The sequence below is a fragment of the Lepidochelys kempii genome, chromosome 6 (assembly GCF_965140285.1).
Source record: "Lepidochelys kempii isolate rLepKem1 chromosome 6, rLepKem1.hap1, whole genome shotgun sequence".
Lineage (NCBI taxonomy): Eukaryota > Metazoa > Chordata > Testudines > Cheloniidae > Lepidochelys > Lepidochelys kempii.
In genome coordinates this window covers 118,435,493-118,456,228 of record NC_136385.1, presented here as the reverse complement: position 1 = coordinate 118,456,228, position 20,736 = coordinate 118,435,493, and the positions used below count along the sequence as shown (strand labels likewise).

The window sequence follows — 20,736 nt, the reverse complement described above, 5'->3', positions numbered from 1 at the left end:
TCCACATGCAGATCCACTCTTCAGCATGCTTCTTGGACTGTGTTGTTTAGTATTTCTGTAGGGGCATGTCCCTGCAAACCCTTACTAGTGGGTGTAGTGCTTACTACTATGAATAGGTCTACTAGGGTAGGAAGCTCTAGGCTAAGTACTAAGTGTTGGTAGACTGTAGGTGCTTTGGGGCAAGGACATGCTTTTAGATTCAGACTTACATCAGTAGTATTACATACATGAAGGTAATCTTGCTGTCTTCCATTTAGGAGTAAGCAGCTGGATGAGTTCCTCATGGCTCTGCTTTTCTATTTATCGTATTATCTGGAAAAAATGGCCCTGGAAAAGAAACCCAAATCTTTTATGGTGTAAGTAAGAGGCTTTACTGATTTAAGGCACAGGGCCTGACCCTCCCTGTGCAGGCAGGCCTTACTCAAGTGAATAGTACCGTTGCTTCAATGGGACACCACACATGAGCAAGGATTACTGCAGGATTGGGCTCATAGTAGATACAGACTAGATTTCCCATTACTGTCTCTGTTGGTACATTTGAATGTAAAGGTCTTTTATGTACAAGGGGAGCATTATGGGTATGTTTTGAGATGCTGACACAAACAGGCACCGTTTACAGGGTTAAAGGTGGAGGGCCCAATCCTACAAACATATAGTCCTAGACATACTGCTCACTAAGAATAGTCTCTCCTCCCTTCCTAATATGTTTGTTCTCCTTTGTCTGTCTTGTCTATTTAGACTATATGCTCTTTGGGGCCTGGACTGCCTCTTCCTATGTCAATACACACTGTGCCTAATGAAATGGGGCCACCATCTCAACTCGAGCCTCTAGATGCTACTGCAGTGCTAATAAACTACAATTTATATTTCCTTTTTCTTCACTAGGATAAGTCATGGTAGTAAGCACTAAGCCCAGCCCTTTGCATTTGCAAGATAGGGCCCCAAGTAATCAGATAGTTGTTCACTAGTGTCCCACATAATTTACAGCAGCTATTATAAATGAGCAAAGGTGTGTATCCCTCTGCACAAAGTTGAGTCAATCAGCAGCTTGTGACATTTCAACCTCTTTCCTAGCTTTCAGCAGGATTTTTGACATAACAACCCTAAGCAGGTTGTTATGTCCAGGCTACCTGCCAAATTAATGCCCATATATTATGGAGCTAGAATAGAAATTCCAAAGTAGCTAAGATTGAAAGTAGCTTTCCATCATATGCCTGATTTCAACCCCCATCAGTGTCCTTACACAAATAGATTCCACCTGAAATTTTTCATCTGTGGTCTTGTGCCTCAGGAAGATTTGATTTTTGGGCCACACTTCGTTTTAGGGCTCCACTTATAAATGGTTTATAAAGTGTGACTACATGTTATAAGCATGTTACAGTATGAGAAGTATATGTGAGCTGGTTATATACTGTTATTTGGTTTTGACCCAAGTGGTTAGACAAAATGCAAGGTATTGTGGGTTGCTTTTGTTAGGAGGAGAACTTGATAACAGAATCAGTTATCTCTTGGATGTACTCCAGTTTATTTACAAAGAATGAACGAAGTCCTGTTTTGATGAACACAGGAGGAATCAAACAACAGGAGACAGTGTCTTTGCTCAGAGTTCCAACCCTCTTTTCTGCTAGCACTGTTACTAAAAGCTCTCTCTCTCTCTCAGCTTTTTCTCAGGGTTATGCTACCAATGCTTCTGTGGCTATACCTGGTAATTCCTTACAGCCTTCTCTGTTTCCTTCTGTGTTTCTCCTGCTTCTCTCACTCAATCCTTTATAATCCATTTGTAAGTGGAGCCTTAATATAAAGTGTGACAAGTTTGTTTGTTTTTGTAGGACAGACTGCTAGGGATTTGTCTTTGGCTGTGTAGGCAGAGCCGTCCCTTGGGTAGGGCGAATTGGGGTGATCGCTCCGGGCCCCGCGCTCTGGGGAGCCCTGTGGGCTGGGGCGATTGGCTGGTGCGATCGGTCCCAGAAGAGACGAATCCGTCACTTCTGCCCCGGGCCCTGCACCCCTTTAGGGACAGCCCTGTCTGTAGGATTGATAAACTCCAGATCCATAGGTGAGGTGTCTGCCTGACCCTGTAAGGCCATGTCTGCACTACAAAATTAAGTCGACATAACTTACCTTGGCATGCAGCTTCTGCAGTAATTACATCGCTTGTGCATGTCTACACTGTGCTCCTTGTGTCAGCGGTGCACGTCCTCACCACGACGTCCACTGTCAGTGTGGGGCATTGCGAAAACCAGTAACAGGCAACAGAAGTAACACAGTGTCTGCACTGACACTGTGTTGACCTAACTACATCGACCTTGACTCTCCACCACTTGTGGAGGTAGAGTTATTAAGTTGGCGTAGCAGGGCAGTTACGTCAGCGGGAGCGCAATTTAAATGTAGACACTGCCATAGCACTGGCTGCTGCTGGGGCAGTCTCGGGCCACCGCCTCCCCCCAGCAGTAGCAGGAGTTTGGCTGTGGGAGGGGGTTCAGGGCTGGGGGTTGGGGCATGGGAGGAGGTGAGGGCAGTGGGAGGCGCTTATCTTGGTGGGCACATCGGAAGTGGCGACACGTCCCTCCCTCACTTCCCAGTCAATGGGAGCTGCGGAGCCGGCACTTGGGGTGGAGACAGTGTGTGGAGCTAGGAGCTGAGCATGTCACCACTTCCGGGGAGCCATGAGGCACCGGGTAGGGAGCCTGCCAGCCCCGCCAACCCCCCCACCCAGCACCAGTGTGTATCCTGGGCTGCACGCCACTGCCCGTTCCCCCCAGCACCAGCCGGTGTCCTGGGCTGCTCCCCCCCAGCACCTGCAGCACTTCTGGGCTGCCCCCCAAGCACCTGCGGCACCCCCAGGTTGCCCCCTGAGCACCCATGGTGCCCCCAGGGCCGCCCCCCCACGAGCACCCGCGGTGCCTCCCGGGCTGCCCCCCATAAGCACCTGCGGAATCCCCAAGTTGCCTCCCCTCCAAGATTTAGTCAGGGGTATATAGTACAAGTCATGGACAGGTCACGGGCCGTGAATTTTTGTGTAGTGCCCGTGACCTGTCCATGACTTTTACTAAAAATACCCGTGACTAAAACGTAGCCTTAGTCATAAATAAATAAATGAGATCCATAAATCATAAATGAGATTTCACATATGGTGGTCTTGGATTCACTGGTAGTGCTGTGGGCTGCAACCAGTAAGATGATCTGCAGGTCCTGAAATTGCTAGTGTCTCCATCTGGAAAGGCAAGATGCTGTCCACTTAAACGGTGAGTAGTTAGGTTCTTGCTAAAGAGTATGTAAATTGACTGAACTCACCTCTGCGTTTCAAACATTCTTGCTTTGGAAGGTTATTGAGGCATTCATGTCAAAGCCTCTCTGGGTTCATCTAGATTCCTTTTGCCAAGACTCTGTCAATCTGGTTTCAGATCTGGGTATGGTAAAGAAAGACAACCTCTGTGTTTTATCTTCACTTGGTGCTCTTCTGACTCTTAGCAGATTTCTTACAGATACACTGAGCAAAGAACTCCAAACTCAGCCAGCCACCCTTCCAAAAAGCAGTGAAAGTCACTCCACCCCCTGGGTGGCAGTTTGAGCTCGAAAACATAAAAACAAGTGTTTTCTTCACTTTCTAAAAATAATCTTCTACTTTTATTGTTCCTGGAATCCCATATTTCAAAAATGGTTTAGTCTGAGAGTTCTACATTTGCTTTATTAATTTGTCCTAAAAGAGGATGAGAACCTTTCAGTATTTTTTGGAAGGATTTTGGAGATGTTTGCTCAGCGTGGCCCCAATCGTACAATGAAGTGTGCCAATATACGGATCTGTTTGCAGTACCGGGGTGTATATCTGAACTTGCAAGAAGTCCCAAGGATCCCTGTCTAGGCTACAAGAAGGGTTTACAAGCTTGGGAAGACCAGAGAGAGTTCCCTGGCAATCTGTGGATGTGGAGCTTGCAGCCCTGCAGGGCCATAGAGAGCTTATGGGGCCAAGTCCCATGCTGTGTTGCCCCTCCAGCCCTGAAAATGCTCTAAATCAATCTGACTGTAAACGGGTCCTCTGGGTTGGTTCATGCGGTGTGATGGTTGATCCATATTCTTTCCTTTCATAAACATTCAGACATATCTCACCGAAACAGAACACCCTTTAAAATAACTATTTTTCCTTCTTTTAAAACAGAAACCCCAGTGTGTTAGACCAAAAAGAACTGGAGGAGACATTGGCTAAGCTAGCAGGAACCAAGAAACACCTTGCCAAGGTGTACTGCCTCCTTATTCTTGGACTAGGAAGGCCTGCGCAGCATCACATGGCTTGTGGAAAGTAAGGAAATGCACTGAATAATGTTCCCTATGATGACTCCTCACCAGGTGTGCTTGTATTGACGGTAGTCAATGTGGGGCATTGTGGGATGGCTCTCGAAAGCCAGTAACAGTCGACATAAGCAACATGGTGTCTACACTGACACTGTGTTGACCTAACTACATCTACTTTGACTTTACACTGCTTGTGGAGGCAATTGTTGCCATTACACCTGACATCCAGCCAGTCCAAGCATGGGCCAGGGCCCTCATTTTGGGTATGTCTGCACTGCACTCAGCAGCATAGGTGCTGACTCCGTGGGTGCTCCAGGGCGGGAGCATCCATGGGGAAAAATTAGTGAGTGCTCTGCAACCATGGCAGCCAAGCTCCTCTCACCCCCCGCCTCACCTCCTCCTCCCACCTGAGTGCGCCACGTCCCTGCTCCTCCGCCTACCTTCCAGCGTTTCCCGCCCAGCCGCCGCCAAACAGCTGTTTGGCAGTGTTAGCATGCTCGGGGGTGGGAGCAGTGGGAACGTGGCGTGCTCAGGGGAGGAGGCAGGGAGGAGGTGGGGCCAGGGCGGGGATTTGGGGAAGGAGTTGGAATAGGGGCAGGGAGCGGATGGAGTTGGGGTGGGGACTTTGGGGAAGCAGTTGGAATGGGGGCGGGGCACGGGTGGGGCCTCATGGAAGGGGTTGAGTGGGGGCGGGGCCGGGGGCAGAGCAGGGTCGAGCACCATGGGAAAGAGGGAAAGTCGGTGCCTATGCTCAGGAGGTGTGATTGCAGCAGGTGTAGGCATACCCAAGTCAGCTGTGATCTAGCTAGATCAAAGCTAGCTCGAGTAAGAATAACATTGAAGCCACAGAGGTATGGGTGGCAGCTGTGTCCTGGTGTTCCAGGCGGGCAGGGCTAACCTGTGCAGCCTCCCATGTGCTGTGATTTCATTGCTAGTGTTACTCACGCTGGCTTTGATCTAGCCTAGGTACGTCTAGATATGCTGCAGTCATGCCTCCCACTTGCAGGCTAACTAGACCTTTTCTTTGACAAAGACAAAAGCCCACAATAACCCAGTCCGAGTGAGCATGGCAGGAGGGAAAGCACTGGCCAGGGCTGAGTGAGCAGCTCGGAAAATATTGACTTTTGTTATAAATAGGAGGCCTGCCAAGTGATTCAGAGAGTGCAAGGCCAGATGGGACCACTGTGTCCTCTAGTCTGACCTTCTGCATTACATAGGCCACAGGACTGCAACACATTGCAGCAGGGCTTTGGATACCTGACTTGCTGCTCAGATCCAGCTGTGCAGAAGCCTTGGTGGCTATAGGAACGATGTGGTATTGAGTGGGTCCAGCACAGTCAACTGGGCAAATGACAGTGCTGACATTAATTGCCATTTCCTAAACCTCAGGGGAAATTGTGAGGGCAACGTAGCAGGGAGGAGGGAAGGTTAATACCTCTTAGAAGGAGAAAGGTAAACTAATTAATCCATGCAATATATCATCTTGTGATACCAGTGCTATGTCACATACCTCCTTGTGATCAGTGAGCTGCTAGGCACCAGCGTACTATGCTGGTACAGCCCATCCACACTGTCGGGGGGAGGGACAGCTCAGTGGTTTGAGCACTGGCCTGCTAAACCCGGGGTTGTGAGCTGAATCCTTGAGGGGGCCGTTTAGGGATCTGGGGCAAAAACAATTGGGGATTGGTCCTTCTTTGAGCAGGGGGTTGGACTAGATGACCTCCTGAGGTCCCTTCCAACCCTGATATTCTATGATTGCTCTCCTGTTGCTGAAGCCTTTTCCTATCTACTTCCATGATCAAGCTGTTCCCCAGTCCCTCCAGATTTAGGTTGCCACAGTACCGACTCTTTCCAAAGCAGAGTTGCTGATGCCCATCCATCCCAGATCTTGAATGTGAATTGTAGAGGAAGGGTAACATGCAACCAGCTACTGTAACTGTTGGCTGCCTCAAGCCTTTCTTCAGATCCCAACATACCTTCCTCTCTTGCTCGGTGTGAGCTAGTGCAAGAGCAAAGCTGGGCGTGGGAGTTGCAGAAAGGCCATAGGAGCAGAAGAGGGCTGGAGCATGAAGAGAAGAGGCTGCACTTTGGGAGCGTGGGCAGCAGCAGCAGGAGGGGGATTGGGTGCTTTAAGGGTATGACTACACTGCACACTAAGCATGGAGCTGTGGTGTGCTGGCCTGTTGACTCATGGGTTGCAGTAGTACAGCGCTGGCCAGCCAGAAGATCCTGCATTGGAGCTAGCCTGAAGCATGGTCAGCATGAACCAACCAAGGACTGGGAGGGATGGAGAGAGGGGAGAAAAAAAGGTACAGAGGGCAAGAGAGATGGGGAAGGAGAGAAGGGTGTGTTGGAGGAGACGAGGGATCCATGGAAAAGGGGGAAGGAAAGATGGAGGAGGAAATGGAGAGGGACATGGAAGAAGAGGAGAGAGTAGTAATAAGGGATGAAGGTGAAACTGGAAGATGGAAGGAGAGAATGAGAGGGACATAATCAAATGAATGAGAGACCACATGGTGCTGAGGCTACAAAATCATGTCTTATTTGCTCATACTCCTGCATGATGCTGTATTATCCCTCGGAGCTGAGAGGAGGGCAGTCTACTGTCCACCTTCCAGGCATGGGGGTCTCTGGCTCAAACACTCTTCTGTGCTAGCTTGGTGAATGGGGTGTGTGTCTGTCTGTCTGTCCGTCCATCTGTCCCTCCACTCCCGTTAATGAAGAGGATAGGGTAACCTGCAATGTGAGCAGACCTGGGGGAGCTCTCCTGATTTCCCAGGGAGATCCCACAGTGCTCTCACCCAGCGTGTGCCCCACATTCATGAGGCCCTGAAGCATGAGGAGTAAAGAGCACAGCGCAGTACTCCCTGTGCACCCTGGGGCCACAGCATTGTGTGACCAGCTGCTGGATCTCTGGGCTGATTGCCGTTTAGGGTGGTGCTGTGGGGTTGTTTTCATTTTCTTGCTGATTGGACAGGGAGAGTCATGCCAGCATTTTATTTTTCCGGTTGGAGCACAGACTGTAATACAGCCTCAAAGGCTGCAGGTACAAGACCCAATTTGTGCAATGTCTTCTCGGGCCAGCTAGAGCTACTGGTTCTGAAAAACTGATCTATTCACTGTCCTTGCTAGGATAAAACTCCCTGGACAAGAAATCAATGGAACAGGAGCTCTGCCCTACTTATTGAGTCTGCTGCCAGTTCTCTCCCTTCTCTTTCCTGGTAGAGGGAAAGGAGCAGAGTTGTAGCTATATATAGAGTTTATTTTAAAAAAAAACCCCTGCAACAATCTGGGTAAAAAGTGAAGAGATGTGAATGAGAATTGTCAGTATTATTTAGTATTTACATTACAATTGTGCCCAGAGACTCTGAACAGGATTGGGGCCCCACTGTGCCAGGCTCTGTAGAAACATAGGGGTAGATGTGGTCCCTGACTCAAAGAGCTTAGAGTCTAGGGCCTGGTTTACACTACATGGTTAGGTCTACATAAGCTGCCTTGTGTCAACCTAGCTGTCCAAGCGACTTCACTTAAATTTGGCTCCTGCCAACATAAAGGCCTCTCCGCACTGATTTGGTAACATCACTTTCCTGAGCAGCGTAGAGTCACAGATGATGTAATTAAGTTGACGCAGTGTCAGTGTAGACACTGTGTTGCTTACATTGACTGTTACTGGCTTTCAGGACCTTCCCACAATCCCCCACACTGACCATACAATGGATACAAGCACTCCTAGTGAGGATGCGCACTGCCAACACAAGGAGCCAAGTGTGCACACTCACAAGCGATTAAATAATTGTGGTGGTTGTATGCCAACGTAAATTAGGTTGACCTAATTTTGTAGTGTAGACATGGCCTAAGAAGACTATCTATCTATCTATCTATCTATCTATCTATCTATCTATCTATCTATCTATCTATCTATCTATCTATCTATCTATCTATCTATCTATTAATCTAAGGGTGGCATTTTCAAAAGCCCCCAGCATTGGCCTACCTCTGTTCCCCTTGAAGTTAACTGAAAATCCCACGCACCATGAATGTATTTGATTCCATACATCTATCCATCTGTGAGAGATACAAACTTGTTTTGCAATTACATACATAATATATAAACTTTCCCAAATTGACTTAGATTAGCTTGAAATGGCTGAATGGTCACTGGGAATTCCATAGACTGCCTAAAACAAGTGCTATTGTGTCACACTGATCAACATTTATTAATTATTAGAGCTGGTTGAGAATTTTTCAAGTCAGTGTTTTTGTTGGAAAATACTGATTCTTTGAAACTGTTCATGGGACAGGGTTAGTTTCCACTAATTTCTCAACTAGAAAAACTTCTGGGGAAAAAAGTTTTGAAATTGCTAAAATAGTACACTTCAGCATTTTTTAAATGACAAAATTTGTTGCTTTGGTTCCATATGACTTTTCAGTTAGAAATCTAAGCTAATTATATATATATATTAAATTAAAAATGCAAAAAAGGTCAAAAACGAAACATTTCCAAAAGGTTGAAATGAAATGTTTCAACTGACCCAAATAGGCTGACCAGATAGCAAGTGTGAAAAATCAGGACAGGGTTTGGGGGGTAATAGGCACCCATATAAGCAAAAGCCCCAAATCTCAGGACTGTCCCTATAAAATCAGGACATCTGGTCACCCTAGACCCAAGCCTGATTGTTTCTCAGATTTTTGGTTTGTGACCATTTTTGAGATTTTGACTTTTTGTCCCGATTTGGAATGAGGAATTTTTTTTTGAAATCTCAACATTTTTCCAGGGATGGGAAAAGCATTTCCCACCCAGCTGCACTAATTATTCATACCCAGTTGTTAAGTTATTAATTGTTCCTGTGAGGGTTTCTCCAAGGGTTTAGAAAGGAGCCTGTGCTGGAGGAAGAGTAGCGTGAGGCTTCAAATGGCATCCACGTGCAACGTAATAATTATTGAAATGTTTGTGAAGCTCAGCGTAGGAGTCCTATTTTGATGTTATCGCAGACTGTGTTTTGAGGAGTTCCCCAGCAAACCTATTTGTGTGTATGAGCTTTAGTTCTTTTATGTCTCCAACCCTGAGGAAGGAATAGGTGTGTCTGGCTTTCTCTCTGAAACTGCTGGGACAGATTGTGCAATTTTTGTATAGTGCCAATTTCCTTCTGGGGAAAAGTAGGTTGTGTGCCCAGAGCTGCATACATTACTGACACAAATAGGGCTAAAGCCGGGGGGGCCTCACTTGAAGTCTGAGGCAGGACTCACCCGGACCTTGTTGTGGTCCCTAGTCCATAAAACACATAGCTGTGGATCAGAGAGTTGCTAAAATGGCATATGAAGCATTTATTTTCAGTTGCATCCACATGCAGGATGCAGGGTCCTATAAAAGTTAGAGAACATTGTGTTTCTCTGAAACCTGTGTTTTCATAAGCACACACGCCTCTGCTTAATGTGGCGTCTGGGTTTGGCTGTGCTTTCCTCCGCTATGTCCAAAGCATTCATTTCTGCACTCACTGGCAGTTCTACAGACTCCTTCTGACTGGGTTTCTAGTGCATGGGATGCACTTCACTCACTTAGCCATTCACATGTTTCTGACAATGCCCCCTCTTGAGCTTGTTGAAGTTTACCATTTTCCTAACTCCGCCATCATTTTCTTAGCTAATGAGTAAGAGTGCACCAAACACAGGAACTAAAGTTTCCCACTAACTTTAGGAAGTTTTACCTTGGGCCATTTTCTTGGGTTAACCTCCCTCTGCATGGTTAGCTTTGGAAGGGAGAGGGATGGAGACCACAGCCCTGCTGGGCTCCAGTTGAAAGGCTATGTTCTGTCAATCTTTCATTTAGAGTGGTTGGGTTTGCTAGAATGCAGAAAGCAGTTGGAGGATTTTGTCATTAAGGAACTGCACAAGCTACATCATGCTAAAAGATGAAATCAGCTCTTAAGGGGTCATTTTTCTTAATCCACTGTTAGATTTCACGATTATAATGTTCGTGGCTGATAGCACATTACAGGTATTGATGCGCAACAAAATTTGTTGAAGTGACTTTAGAATTCCACAGTGACAATGGGCCACGTTGCTTGGCCACTGTTAAGCTCAGGGGCTCCTACCCTTACCATGTTGAAGGGAGTCATTTGCCTCTGTGCCATCATCATCTCTTACCTTGGACCCTGCGTAGCACATGGGGTTTGGGATCTGCAGCTGGGGAGGTGTCAGGTTTGGGGAAAGAGGGCAGAGGAATTGAGTGAGGCTGGTAGGGATGCACATCTTTCCCCTGGCCACTAAAAAAGCCAGTGAACAATTCATGCAGTCTAGAGCATATCACTTTTGCTGTCCCCTCTGTACTGAGGTTTCTGGGTGCAGTGGCAGCTGGGGAAGCCCTGATCATGTGGAACAATTGGCGCTGCACTGTTCGGAAACCAGGGAAAGCTACAGTGGCCCTGAGTGCTGGCATGGAGGCACAGAGCCTCTTGCATATCCCTTAGGATCTACCCAGATCCTGCGGGAATCTGTAGGGCCTGGATTGGGGGGGAATTGCTTCTCATTCCGTGGGAGCAAAATCTGCCCCCTTGCAGAATGATTGAATGGCTTCTCGTAGGTTGAGGTTCTGCCTTCCAAATCTACAGGTATGTCCATGGCAGGGGTTAGCTGTCCCGGTGTCCCAAACATTTGGCACAGATGTGAATGAGATCAATGTACTTCCAGATCAAGCCTTTCACGAGGAATGCTACTGATACTTTAACAGAGGCTGTTCTCCTAAAGCTTTGTCAGTCTTCTACAAAGTTTTACATTTCCTCTCTGAGTCCCAGAAATCCTCTCCCTTCCATGTCTCATGTATCGTCTCTCAGCTTTGAGCGAATATTGCTCCCATCCTAGCTATGCCCCCATTGAAGTCAATGAGAGTTTTTCCATTGACTTCAGTGGGTGCGAAGTTAGACCAAGGCTGAGTATTTTTTAAAATCCCACCCACAGGGCCCGATTTTAATAGACACAGAACCCAAAACTCTATGTGAAATGAATGGGAACCTCATGTGCTCAGCACCTCCAACTGTCAGGCCCATGACATTTGGTCTCTGGCCGATTTAATTAGCTAAGCCACATAGTGTTGTGGATTTTCTTTCTTTTCTTTTTGAGTCAGTCCAGAAATCCTGCCTTTCTCTTGGACACTGGTCCTCTGCATTGCTGGTAAAGATGGTTGCTCAGCAACCAGCCTTACTGTGCTGTTGAAAAGTCAGCTGTGTGATAGCCATATGATTTGTTTCAGAGTAGCAGCCGTGTTAGTCTGTATTTGCAAAAAGAAAAGGAGGACTTGTGGCACCTTAGAGACTAACAAATTTATTTGAGCATAAACTTTCGTGAGCTACAGCTCACTTCATCGGATGCATTCAGTGAAAAATACCTTGATAGATTTCCACTCCATACGTCTAAATTCAGTGCCTTGCATAATGACAGGTTTCAGAGTAGCAGCTGTGTTAGTCTGTATTCGCAAAAAGAAAAGGAGTACTTGTCCACTGAATGCATCCGATGAAGTGAGCTGTAGCTCACGAAAGCTTATGCTCAAATAAATTTGTTAGTCTCTAAGATGCCACAAGTACTCCTTTTCTTCATATGATTTGTGTCCAGTATGCTGTTCAGAGACTTGAAAGCATAACTCCAGCTATTAACTTTGTGCTATTGTTGATTGTCTTAGGAGAAAAACATCATCAACACAGAAGGACCGAGAGTTCTTTGAGGTAAGAAAGAGACATTCGTGGATAGACACTGAGCTTTTTCGCTAATCCTAGAATAAGATGAAGCGAGGAAGCATCACAAAAGGTAACTGCCCTGGGCTTAAGATATTGGGCCAGATCATCAGCTGGTCTAAGCTGACTTAGCTCTGTGGAAGTTAGTGGTGTAAATCAGTATGTCTTCAGCTGAGGCTCTGGGCCAGAATAACTAGTGGTGGAGAAAGCAGTGAGTTGTTTAAATTGTCACTAACACACACGTCCTCAGAATTGTTCCTGCTGAGACAATACACTGAGAAAATGGGTCAGCCACCAATTTTGTCCTGTGTTTTGCTCTTTTACTCAAATTTTGAAGGCCTCCATTTTGTTCCTCATTGTCCCTACAGAAAATAAAACAAAGCAGCTCAAAGTCTTCATGAGCAACCCTACAATAACAAAGCAGTTTGCATGTGATGAAAGGAAAAAAATCAGCAAGAAAATAGAGTTCAGTTTGAAACTTCCATTCGGGTTAAATCCAATTGCAGCCTAGCATTGTGTGATTCCGAAATGTAACCGTCTTAAAGATGACAGTAACATTTCCCATCATTCTTAGTAACGTTTCCGGATGTCTATGCAGGAATAGCCCTGTGAACAGGTTTTGACAGTTAATTTCCAGATACCATACTTCACCAGATTCATAGAAAACATTTGAAACCAATACGATATTTTGGACTCCTGTGGATTGTGATGAGCTTACTTAGGGCTTGTCCACACCTGACATGCTACAGCAGCACAGCTGCGGAGCCGTAGCACTTCTGTGTAGACACTACCTACACCGACGGGAGGGGTTCTCCCGACTATATAGTTAATCCACCTCACTGACAGGCTGTTACTAGGGCCTGGTCTACACGGGGTGGGGGCATGGGGGGGAGATCGACTTAAGTTATGCAACTTTAGCTACATGAATAACATAGCTGAAGTCGACATATTTAGACCTACTCACTGCAGTGTCTTCACTTCACTGCGGTGAGTCGACTGCTGCCACTCCCCCGTCAACTCTGCCTGAGCCTCTCGCAGTGCTGGAGTACAGGAGTGGACAGGAGAGCGCTCGGGGGTCAATTTATTGTGTCTAGACTAGATGCGTTAAATCGACCCCCGTTGGATCGATCACTGCCCGCCGATTCAGCAGGTAGTGTAGACATACCCTATGTTAACAGAAGAATTCTTCCATCGACCTAGTGCTGTCTATACCAGGGGTTAGGTCGGCACAGCTACATCTCAGAGGTGGATTTTTTACACCTGAGAGATGTAGCTATAGCTATGTAAGTTTCTGGCATAGACCAGCTCTTAGCAGAAATTCTATGTAATGGGGACACGTTCAACCTGTGCCAAGTATCCCTGGTATTTAACCAGGCGCTAACTGGGTGAACATCTGAGCTTTGGTCTTTTAATACTGAAGTTGCCAAGCAAGGATGAGATGCGGTGATCTCATTTCTCGTAGTAGTATTCGGTAAGTAATTTCATTTCCAGTCTTCTCGGTAAATTTTTAAAACGTAATGTCCTATTCTCCACTTAATCCCTATGACATTGCAGTGACTCAGTGTGGGGAGACACTACTGTTTCCAACTGAAACACAAGCATATCGAACAGGACTCAGGGTGTTTGATTCTAAAAACAGCCATCAGTCATGGGAAGTGTCACATTAAGAGACATTCTACTGTGCCACAAGTCTCTACTGTAAAGAATATGCTGTGATACTGGGTCAGATTCTATCCTGATGTATCTCTGTTGACTTCAGTGGAGTTACGCCAGCAGATAATTTGGTCCTCCCCTTTGTATGCTGTGGCTTTCTCTATAGAACAGCCATATGCGGTAAGATTGGTCTCTGTTTCTGTTTAGTGCTTCTACAACTTCTGTACATACGTGGCCTGGGTGGTGTTCAGACGGAAGTACTTCCAAGAGATTCAGGAAGAAGTGGGCAGGCTTCTTCGCTCTGACATATTTAACCCCGCGTTGAGAGAGAAGAACAGCCCCGACCTGCAGAAAACAGATGTCTCTGCCGATCAGAGGAAAGTTATCTTTCCCTATCACAGGTACCACTCCTTGCTTGTTATCCTGGCACATAGGGGAGTTTGCACTGCACCACCCAGATCAAACAAAAGCCTCATTTGTTTTTTCTGAAGGAGCATATATGCCAGACGCCCTGCAATAAAGAGTGTCGTTGGCCAGCGCTCGCCGGTGCTCAGTACACTACTGCCCCTGCCCAAAGACAATGCTGAGTATCTCTTCCAGAACCATTACCTGCATCGGGGCAGAACCCTTCCAACCAGCAGCAGCAAGAACCTGCCGGACTACTCAACTGTTGAGCTTACACCCAAGTAAGGAGCTGTTTCCATGAATGTTGGCTGTATTTCTGCAAGGGATGGTTGACACTTAAAGAGCCCTTCCACCTTAACAGGGGGGTGGTGTGTCTGATGTACTTAACTGAAGGCCCCTGCACCCATGTTTCTTCCCAGACCCAGCAGGACCAATGTAGTCCCACTGCATGGTGGGAGAGCGGGATTTGGGGACTTAATTGGTGCATGATCCCTGTGCACAGAGGCGAAGTTTTTCCCTCAAGGTAATGCCTGACCCAGGTAAAGTTCTTCGCAATTTTCCATATAAAGTTGCAAATTCCACCCCTGCACCCCAGTTTTCCTTAGCCCTGGTGCTTCAGTTACATCCGTGACTCCTTTCGAAACAGGGTTGGCATCATTGGAGCCCTTCGCAGCAAGTTCAATCCCCACACTCTCATGCCTATTGGGGTGATGGAGGAGGAGGAGGAGGAGGAAGAACAAAGAATAAAGAGAAACGGTTCCTCAGTCAGTTCATATGACCTGGCTTTGTCATACCACAGAGGCACCCAAGTTGGAATCGGTCGCCCGAGCATGGTACTCTCGAGAGCAACTATGGAGGGGGACTACTCTGAAAATGGTTAACAGAAATGGCGCCCTCTAGCATTGAGGGTAATTCTAGCATGTGTTAAGTAAACCACTTTGAAGCTTCATTTTTAAGAGCAGAGGCTATTTGTTACAGGTAGTGAAGCGTAGTGAATAGGGCATTGGACTGGGATTTAGAAAACCTAGCTTCTGTTCCCGGCTCGGCCACTGACTTGCGGTGTGACCTTGGGCAAGTCATTTCCCCCACTTGGTGCCTCAGTTTCCCCATCTGTAAAATGGGGATAATGATACTGACTCCCTCTGTAAAGTGTTTTGAGATCTATAGACCAAAAGAGCTAGGTATGATTATTATTTATTCCTTTAAAATTTGCATTGCTAGAAGATTCCTAGAAGGATTAAAAGTTCTGGAAATGATGGTTTTATGGGAATTTCCTCTTACATTTTTAATGTATTGTGTTTACTCATTTTTGATTTCTGTAGTGTTTCACTGAGCTTTGCACACATGCATCTCTCCAGACTAATGCATGACAAATGTTGATAAATGAATAGCAAAGACGAATCCCACTATTTGAAGATATGGGGGAGATCCTCAGTCATTGTAAATCAGTGTTGCTCCACTGAAATCAAGGGAGCTATGCTGATTTACTCCAGATGAGGAGCTAACCTGAAGTATTTATTATGTAGCATTTATCTCTTATCTTTCATTTTCACCAGTGGGAAAAATAGGTCCTAGAATTAATACCAATTAAAATATGCATTTGGGATGTCATCATCATGAAATAAAAAGCTCATCAGTCCATAAGTAAGGATAAAATTATGTCCCAAAGTCTTGGATTCTGTGACTTTCAGAGACCTCTGTGACATTTTCCGCTTCACCCCTGGGTTGGTGGGGCTGGAGTTCCCAGCCCTCATGGGGACCCTGCAGCTCCAAACTGCCAGCCACAGAGCTCTGAGGGACCACAGGTGGTGGGGGCCCTGGAGTTCCCAGCCACCATGGGTGGCAGGGGGCCCCCGGAGCATCCAGCTGCTGGCCCTGGAGCTCCCAGCCACCATGGGCAGCAGGAGCCCCACAGCTGCTAACCACCTCAGGTGCCCTGAAGCTCCCAGCCTCCGGAGCTGCAGTGGGGGCTCAGGAGCTGTCAGCAACAGCGGCAGGTGCTGGACAGCATGGGCTGGGCTTCAGTCATCCCCTCCCCCATGGGGCTCAGGCATCAGTCAGCCTCCAATCGGGGTCCTCCCCCCCTCCTTATTTTTAGTAAAAGTCACAGACAGGCGTCGTGAATTTTTGTTTATTGCCTGCCACCTGTCGTGACTTTTCTCTTAATCATAAGAAATTACAAGGGTTTACCTATAAAACTGTCTGTATTCTGTTACCATTACCATTAGCAGAAAACCGTGGTGAGATCCTGGCCCTTTTGAAGTCAATGGGAATTTTACCATTGATTTCAATGCGGCCAGCATTTCACCCCTTGGCTCTAACAATGAAAGAAAACTAACGAGGGGTAGAGTTTTCTGAGAGCTGAGAAGAAAACTTAAACATCTCAGTGTATTGTTTAAAATGCTATCTATGGGACTGCTACAGTCCCCTTATGTACACAGACATTGAATGCAACATGCTTTGTTCAGAACAAACACTTCTATATTATGCATTTCTGCATTGGTTTAGGGAGGCAAGTTAGTGAGAAGACAAATACACAAGAATCAGATATGGGCCTAGGTAAATGTCCTTTTCTCATGAAAAACATATTGCTGCTAGAATATATAGCAGAAGTTCCAAACACCTGGCCCCTCCACTGATGTATTTATCTCATCCTCATAACGTTGAGTTTTTGCCAGTATTAAAGTTTTATTTTCTAAAAATAATCAGTAAAGTAAGATTGCATCGTGTGTAACATGACCTTAATGCTGTCACATATGGCCTGAAAAATACACTCAGGGGAGGCTGTTTATCTCACTGATCAGAGTCTAATGATGACACTTCAAGGGCTAGATTTTCTAAAAACTTGGTAGGGCCAATGCACATACAAAATGCAGACACTGCTTGGTTTTGGGAATCCTCAAAGTCCCCTGTGTGGTGTACTGAAAACTGTATTGAAATTGTAGGTTGTCACTTTAAATGGATTTTTCCTGGTCCTGCTTGCAGGCTAAGGGTTTCTGTAAGGAAGCATGTGATCTGGGTCTAGCAGCAGTCAATCTGGAGGCAGACAGCCTATAGTAAGGTGAAGTGAATTGTGCCTCGCTGCCTTAGGGAGCAGTCGGATTTCTTTCTCTCTGTTTTTGGGCTCTTGTATGTTATCATTCTGAATTGTAAGGAATAAAGATGTTATTTTGCAACCTTCCAGCAAGAGTATTTATGTGTTTATCTAACTTCTCTGTGTGTACGCTGTGAACATAGCACCCTACAGCGCTTTTTCCCCACTGCATGACGGGGAAACTAGGCCAACAAGTAGGAGTTTGGTGACTACAGAAGGGTTTTCTTCTCTTGATCTGTGCAGAAAGCTCCCAGTGAAAACCCTACATGGACGGAGGGGTGTACATGGCCACAGCTTTCTAGCTACAGCCCATGCCCCTGAATTAAAAATGCAATTTGCCCCATCTGCAGAATGAGTCTAATACCCCGATACGCTATATATTGGCTTTACTCCGGGCCAGACATTGCCTACCACATGCAAATTAGACAAATTAGAAAAATGGTCTTAAATCAACAAGATGAAATTCAATAAAGACAGATCCAAAGTACTTTACCTAGGAAGGAGAAATCAAATGCATAACTACAAAATGGGGAATAACTGGCTAGGTGGTAGGACTGCTGAAGAGGATCTGGGGGTTAGAGTGGATCACAAATTGAATATGAGTCAACAATGTGATGGAGTTGTGACAAAGGCAAATAGCATTCTGGGGTGTATTAACAGGATTGTCATATGTAAGGCAGGGGAGGTAATTGTCCCGCTCTACTGCACAGAGAGGCCTCAGCTGAAGTATTGTGTCCAATTCTGGGCACCACACTTGAGGAAGGATGTGGACAAATTGAAGAGAGTCCAGAGGATAGCAACAACAATGATACAAGGTTTAGAAAACCTGACCTGTGAGGAAAAGTTAAAAAACCAGGGCATGTTTAGTCTTGAGAAAAGAAGACTGGGGGCGACCTGACAGCAGTCTTCAAATATGTTAAGGGCTGTTATAAAGTGGTGTGTGATCAGTTGCTCTCTGTGTCCACTGAAGGCAGGACAAGACATAATGGGCTTAATCTGCAGCAAGGGAGTGTCAGGGTAGCTGGTCCCTGCAGCTAGACTGAGCCGAGCTCTCTTGAACTAGAGCTGGGGAGTCCAATCCAGCCAATTAAAGAGGGCTGGGCTACGCCCAGGCCTATGAAGGGCTGCTGGTAGGTGAGATTAGTTGTGGCCTGGGGAGGGAGGGCCACACTGGAATGGTGCGAACCCTTGTGGTGGGTCCCCTGGAGCAAGGGGGGGCAGCTACGCAGGGGGACAGCCCAGAGGCTGCTGCCCCAGAGAGGGAGAAGCACTGGCACCTGGCCAGACCAGGGAACCTGCCCGAGGCTCCTGAAGGGGGTGGAGCTAAAACCTGAAAATAAGGACTGAGTTATGGCTGTCTTTCTGCTTGCTTATGTACTTTTATTAAGAAAATAAACCTCCTTGAAAGAGACTGGGCATGGCAGTGGATACTTTGGAGCTAGGGAGAAGCCCGGCTCAGTGACAGGGAGATTTAGTTTAGATATCGGGGAAAAACTTCCTAACTATAAGGGTAGTGAAGCTCTGGAATAGGATTCCAAGGAAGGTTGTGGCATTCCCAGCACTTTTAATTACAGGTTGGACAAACACCAGTCAGGGATGGTCTAGGTTTACTTGTTCCTGCCACTGAAGGCAGGACAAGACATAATGGGCTTAATCTGCAGTAAGGGAGTGTCACAGGGTAGCTGGTCCCTGCAGCTAGACTGAGCCAAGCTAGTTGACCTCTTGAATTTCCTTCCAGCCCTACATTTCTATGAATCTCAAAATCAATTGATGTGTCTGCTACTGAATTGCAGAGGTGAGAGAGGTTGTCTTGCAGCTATTAACACACATAGCAGGTGCTAGGCAATCCCTTTGGCCTACGTGGGAGAACCAGCTTCATCAATCAAGCCAGTGGTGAATAATCTCTGGCCATGGAGTATTGAGGCATATGTGGCCATTCCAGCAAGTGATTTCTGAAGACAAAGGGAGGATCTGGAACAGACTCACACTTAGTTACTTCTGCCTGTGAAGCCTCTCCCATTGAACTCATGGCTTCTTTCGGATCAAATTGTCTGGCACTTCTGGGAAACAAACTGTTGCAGGAACTCACTGGGTGAAACCTGTGGTTTGCGGATCAGGCTAGATGGTCCTGTCTGAGGCTGCCTTCTAGCCAAAAAACTTAGGAAAACATAAATCCAGCCCTTACAGATGGATTTGGGCCTGATATTTTATGGTAATCTTTTAAGCAATCTGGTGCTTTCTGGAATGGACTGAGAAATTCCAATACTCAGATTCTTTAGTCAGCAGGATGCTTACCAGAGCCTGCAGGTAGGCTGAAAGCTTGCTCAGTCAGAGAAGACTCATATCATCTTGGAGAAAGCGGAGTTTGATGTGTCTTACACAGGCAATCCAAGCTTGTTTAAGCATGTCAGCAGGCCCCTGCGGCCTGTCCCACATGACAGTGAATCAGACTTCCAACAAGAGAGAGTGAGTCAGAAAGGGCGCTTGAGAAGCTTTAATTCATCAAGCCCTTGCTGTTCTGCCCAGGAGAATTTTGCTCAGAAATATCCACCCTTGATAATGATATGGTAGAGCCAAGAGTCATGAAACATTGCTCCTGGCTTTCTGCACAGACTGTGTGTATAGTTTGCATCAGGGAATTACAGCAGGTTGGTGGCTTCCATGAATAGGTTTTTAAAAAAGTGAACCCCAAACTAGTTATGTGTCTTGGAATAAAAACCACAAGAGCCAGATTTCCTGTATGAAGTACAAGAACAAATGTCCATAAATGTTAAAAACAGACAGTCGTGTCCATTATAAGCACAGGGTTCTGTGCCATGACTTCTATTGTGTTACCATGTGCTTCACTTCCTCATGGCTGCTTTGGACATTCCTGCTATTTAGCATGGCCAGTTGCATGGCCCAGCGTCTTGATGGGCTTTTTATGAAGACTCTACCATTCATCTCCACCATATAGGGGGTGTCAGCCATTCCTCTGTAAGCAGCTATTTTTAGACATGTATAACTGTGCTGTTTAAATTTATGCCAGGCAGAAACTTGGCAGAAACAGTCTCAGCTTCGAAGCTGGTTTGTGAGAGAGAGAAAGTAATCTGGCCATTGGTTAGTTCTGAACTCTAGCCCTCAGCAGTTAGTGGCTGCCATTGGGAGGCAGCTGGGAACAGTGGGGTTATAATCTGTAGTTTATGTGAATCAAGGGGTAGAAAGAAATGAGGCAGGCTGAGGCCTTGTTAGTCACTGGGAGCCAATCCTGCCCACCTTCCTTCTACAGATGAGGACTATAGCCATGGTTTTGGGGAGCCAGCACAGGAGGCCTGCACCCTCTTCATGCTGAGGATCAGAGGTCCACGTGGGTCTGCAACTAGAAACATAGGAACTGCCATATTGGATCAGAGCGCAGTCCATCTAGTCTAATAGCCTGTCTCTGACAGTGGCTAGCACCAGCTGCATCACAGGAAGGTGTAGAGACTCTGTTCGGATCAACTGGTCATTTCCCTGTGCAAGAGGAAGCACAGCAGCGGGAAAAACCCGGCAGGAAGCACTGCTATTTGCAATCCAGAGATTGTAGCAGCA

The 20,736-nt window shown here is 46.5% G+C and overlaps 1 protein-coding gene across 4 annotated transcripts in view; it reads left to right on the top strand.

The window, feature by feature from the left end:
- Positions 1-17,243, top strand: part of PPP1R36 (protein phosphatase 1 regulatory subunit 36) — a 23,058-nt gene extending 5,815 nt beyond the window's left edge. For 2 of the 4 annotated variants that reach the window (XM_073349877.1, XM_073349876.1), the window contains 6 exons: positions 258-356; positions 4,157-4,297; positions 11,963-12,005; positions 13,875-14,068; positions 14,159-14,353; positions 14,719-17,243. In XM_073349877.1, the coding sequence (XP_073205978.1) occupies positions 258-356; positions 4,157-4,297; positions 11,963-12,005; positions 13,875-14,068; positions 14,159-14,353; positions 14,719-14,953 (907 nt within the window). In that variant the 3' untranslated portion in view covers positions 14,954-17,243. The remainder of the gene's footprint in view (positions 1-257; positions 357-4,156; positions 4,298-11,962; positions 12,006-13,874; positions 14,069-14,158; positions 14,354-14,718) is intronic. The other 2 variants (XM_073349883.1, XM_073349879.1) reach the window with 2 other exon arrangements.
- The last annotated feature ends 3,493 nt before the right edge of the window (positions 17,244-20,736 follow it).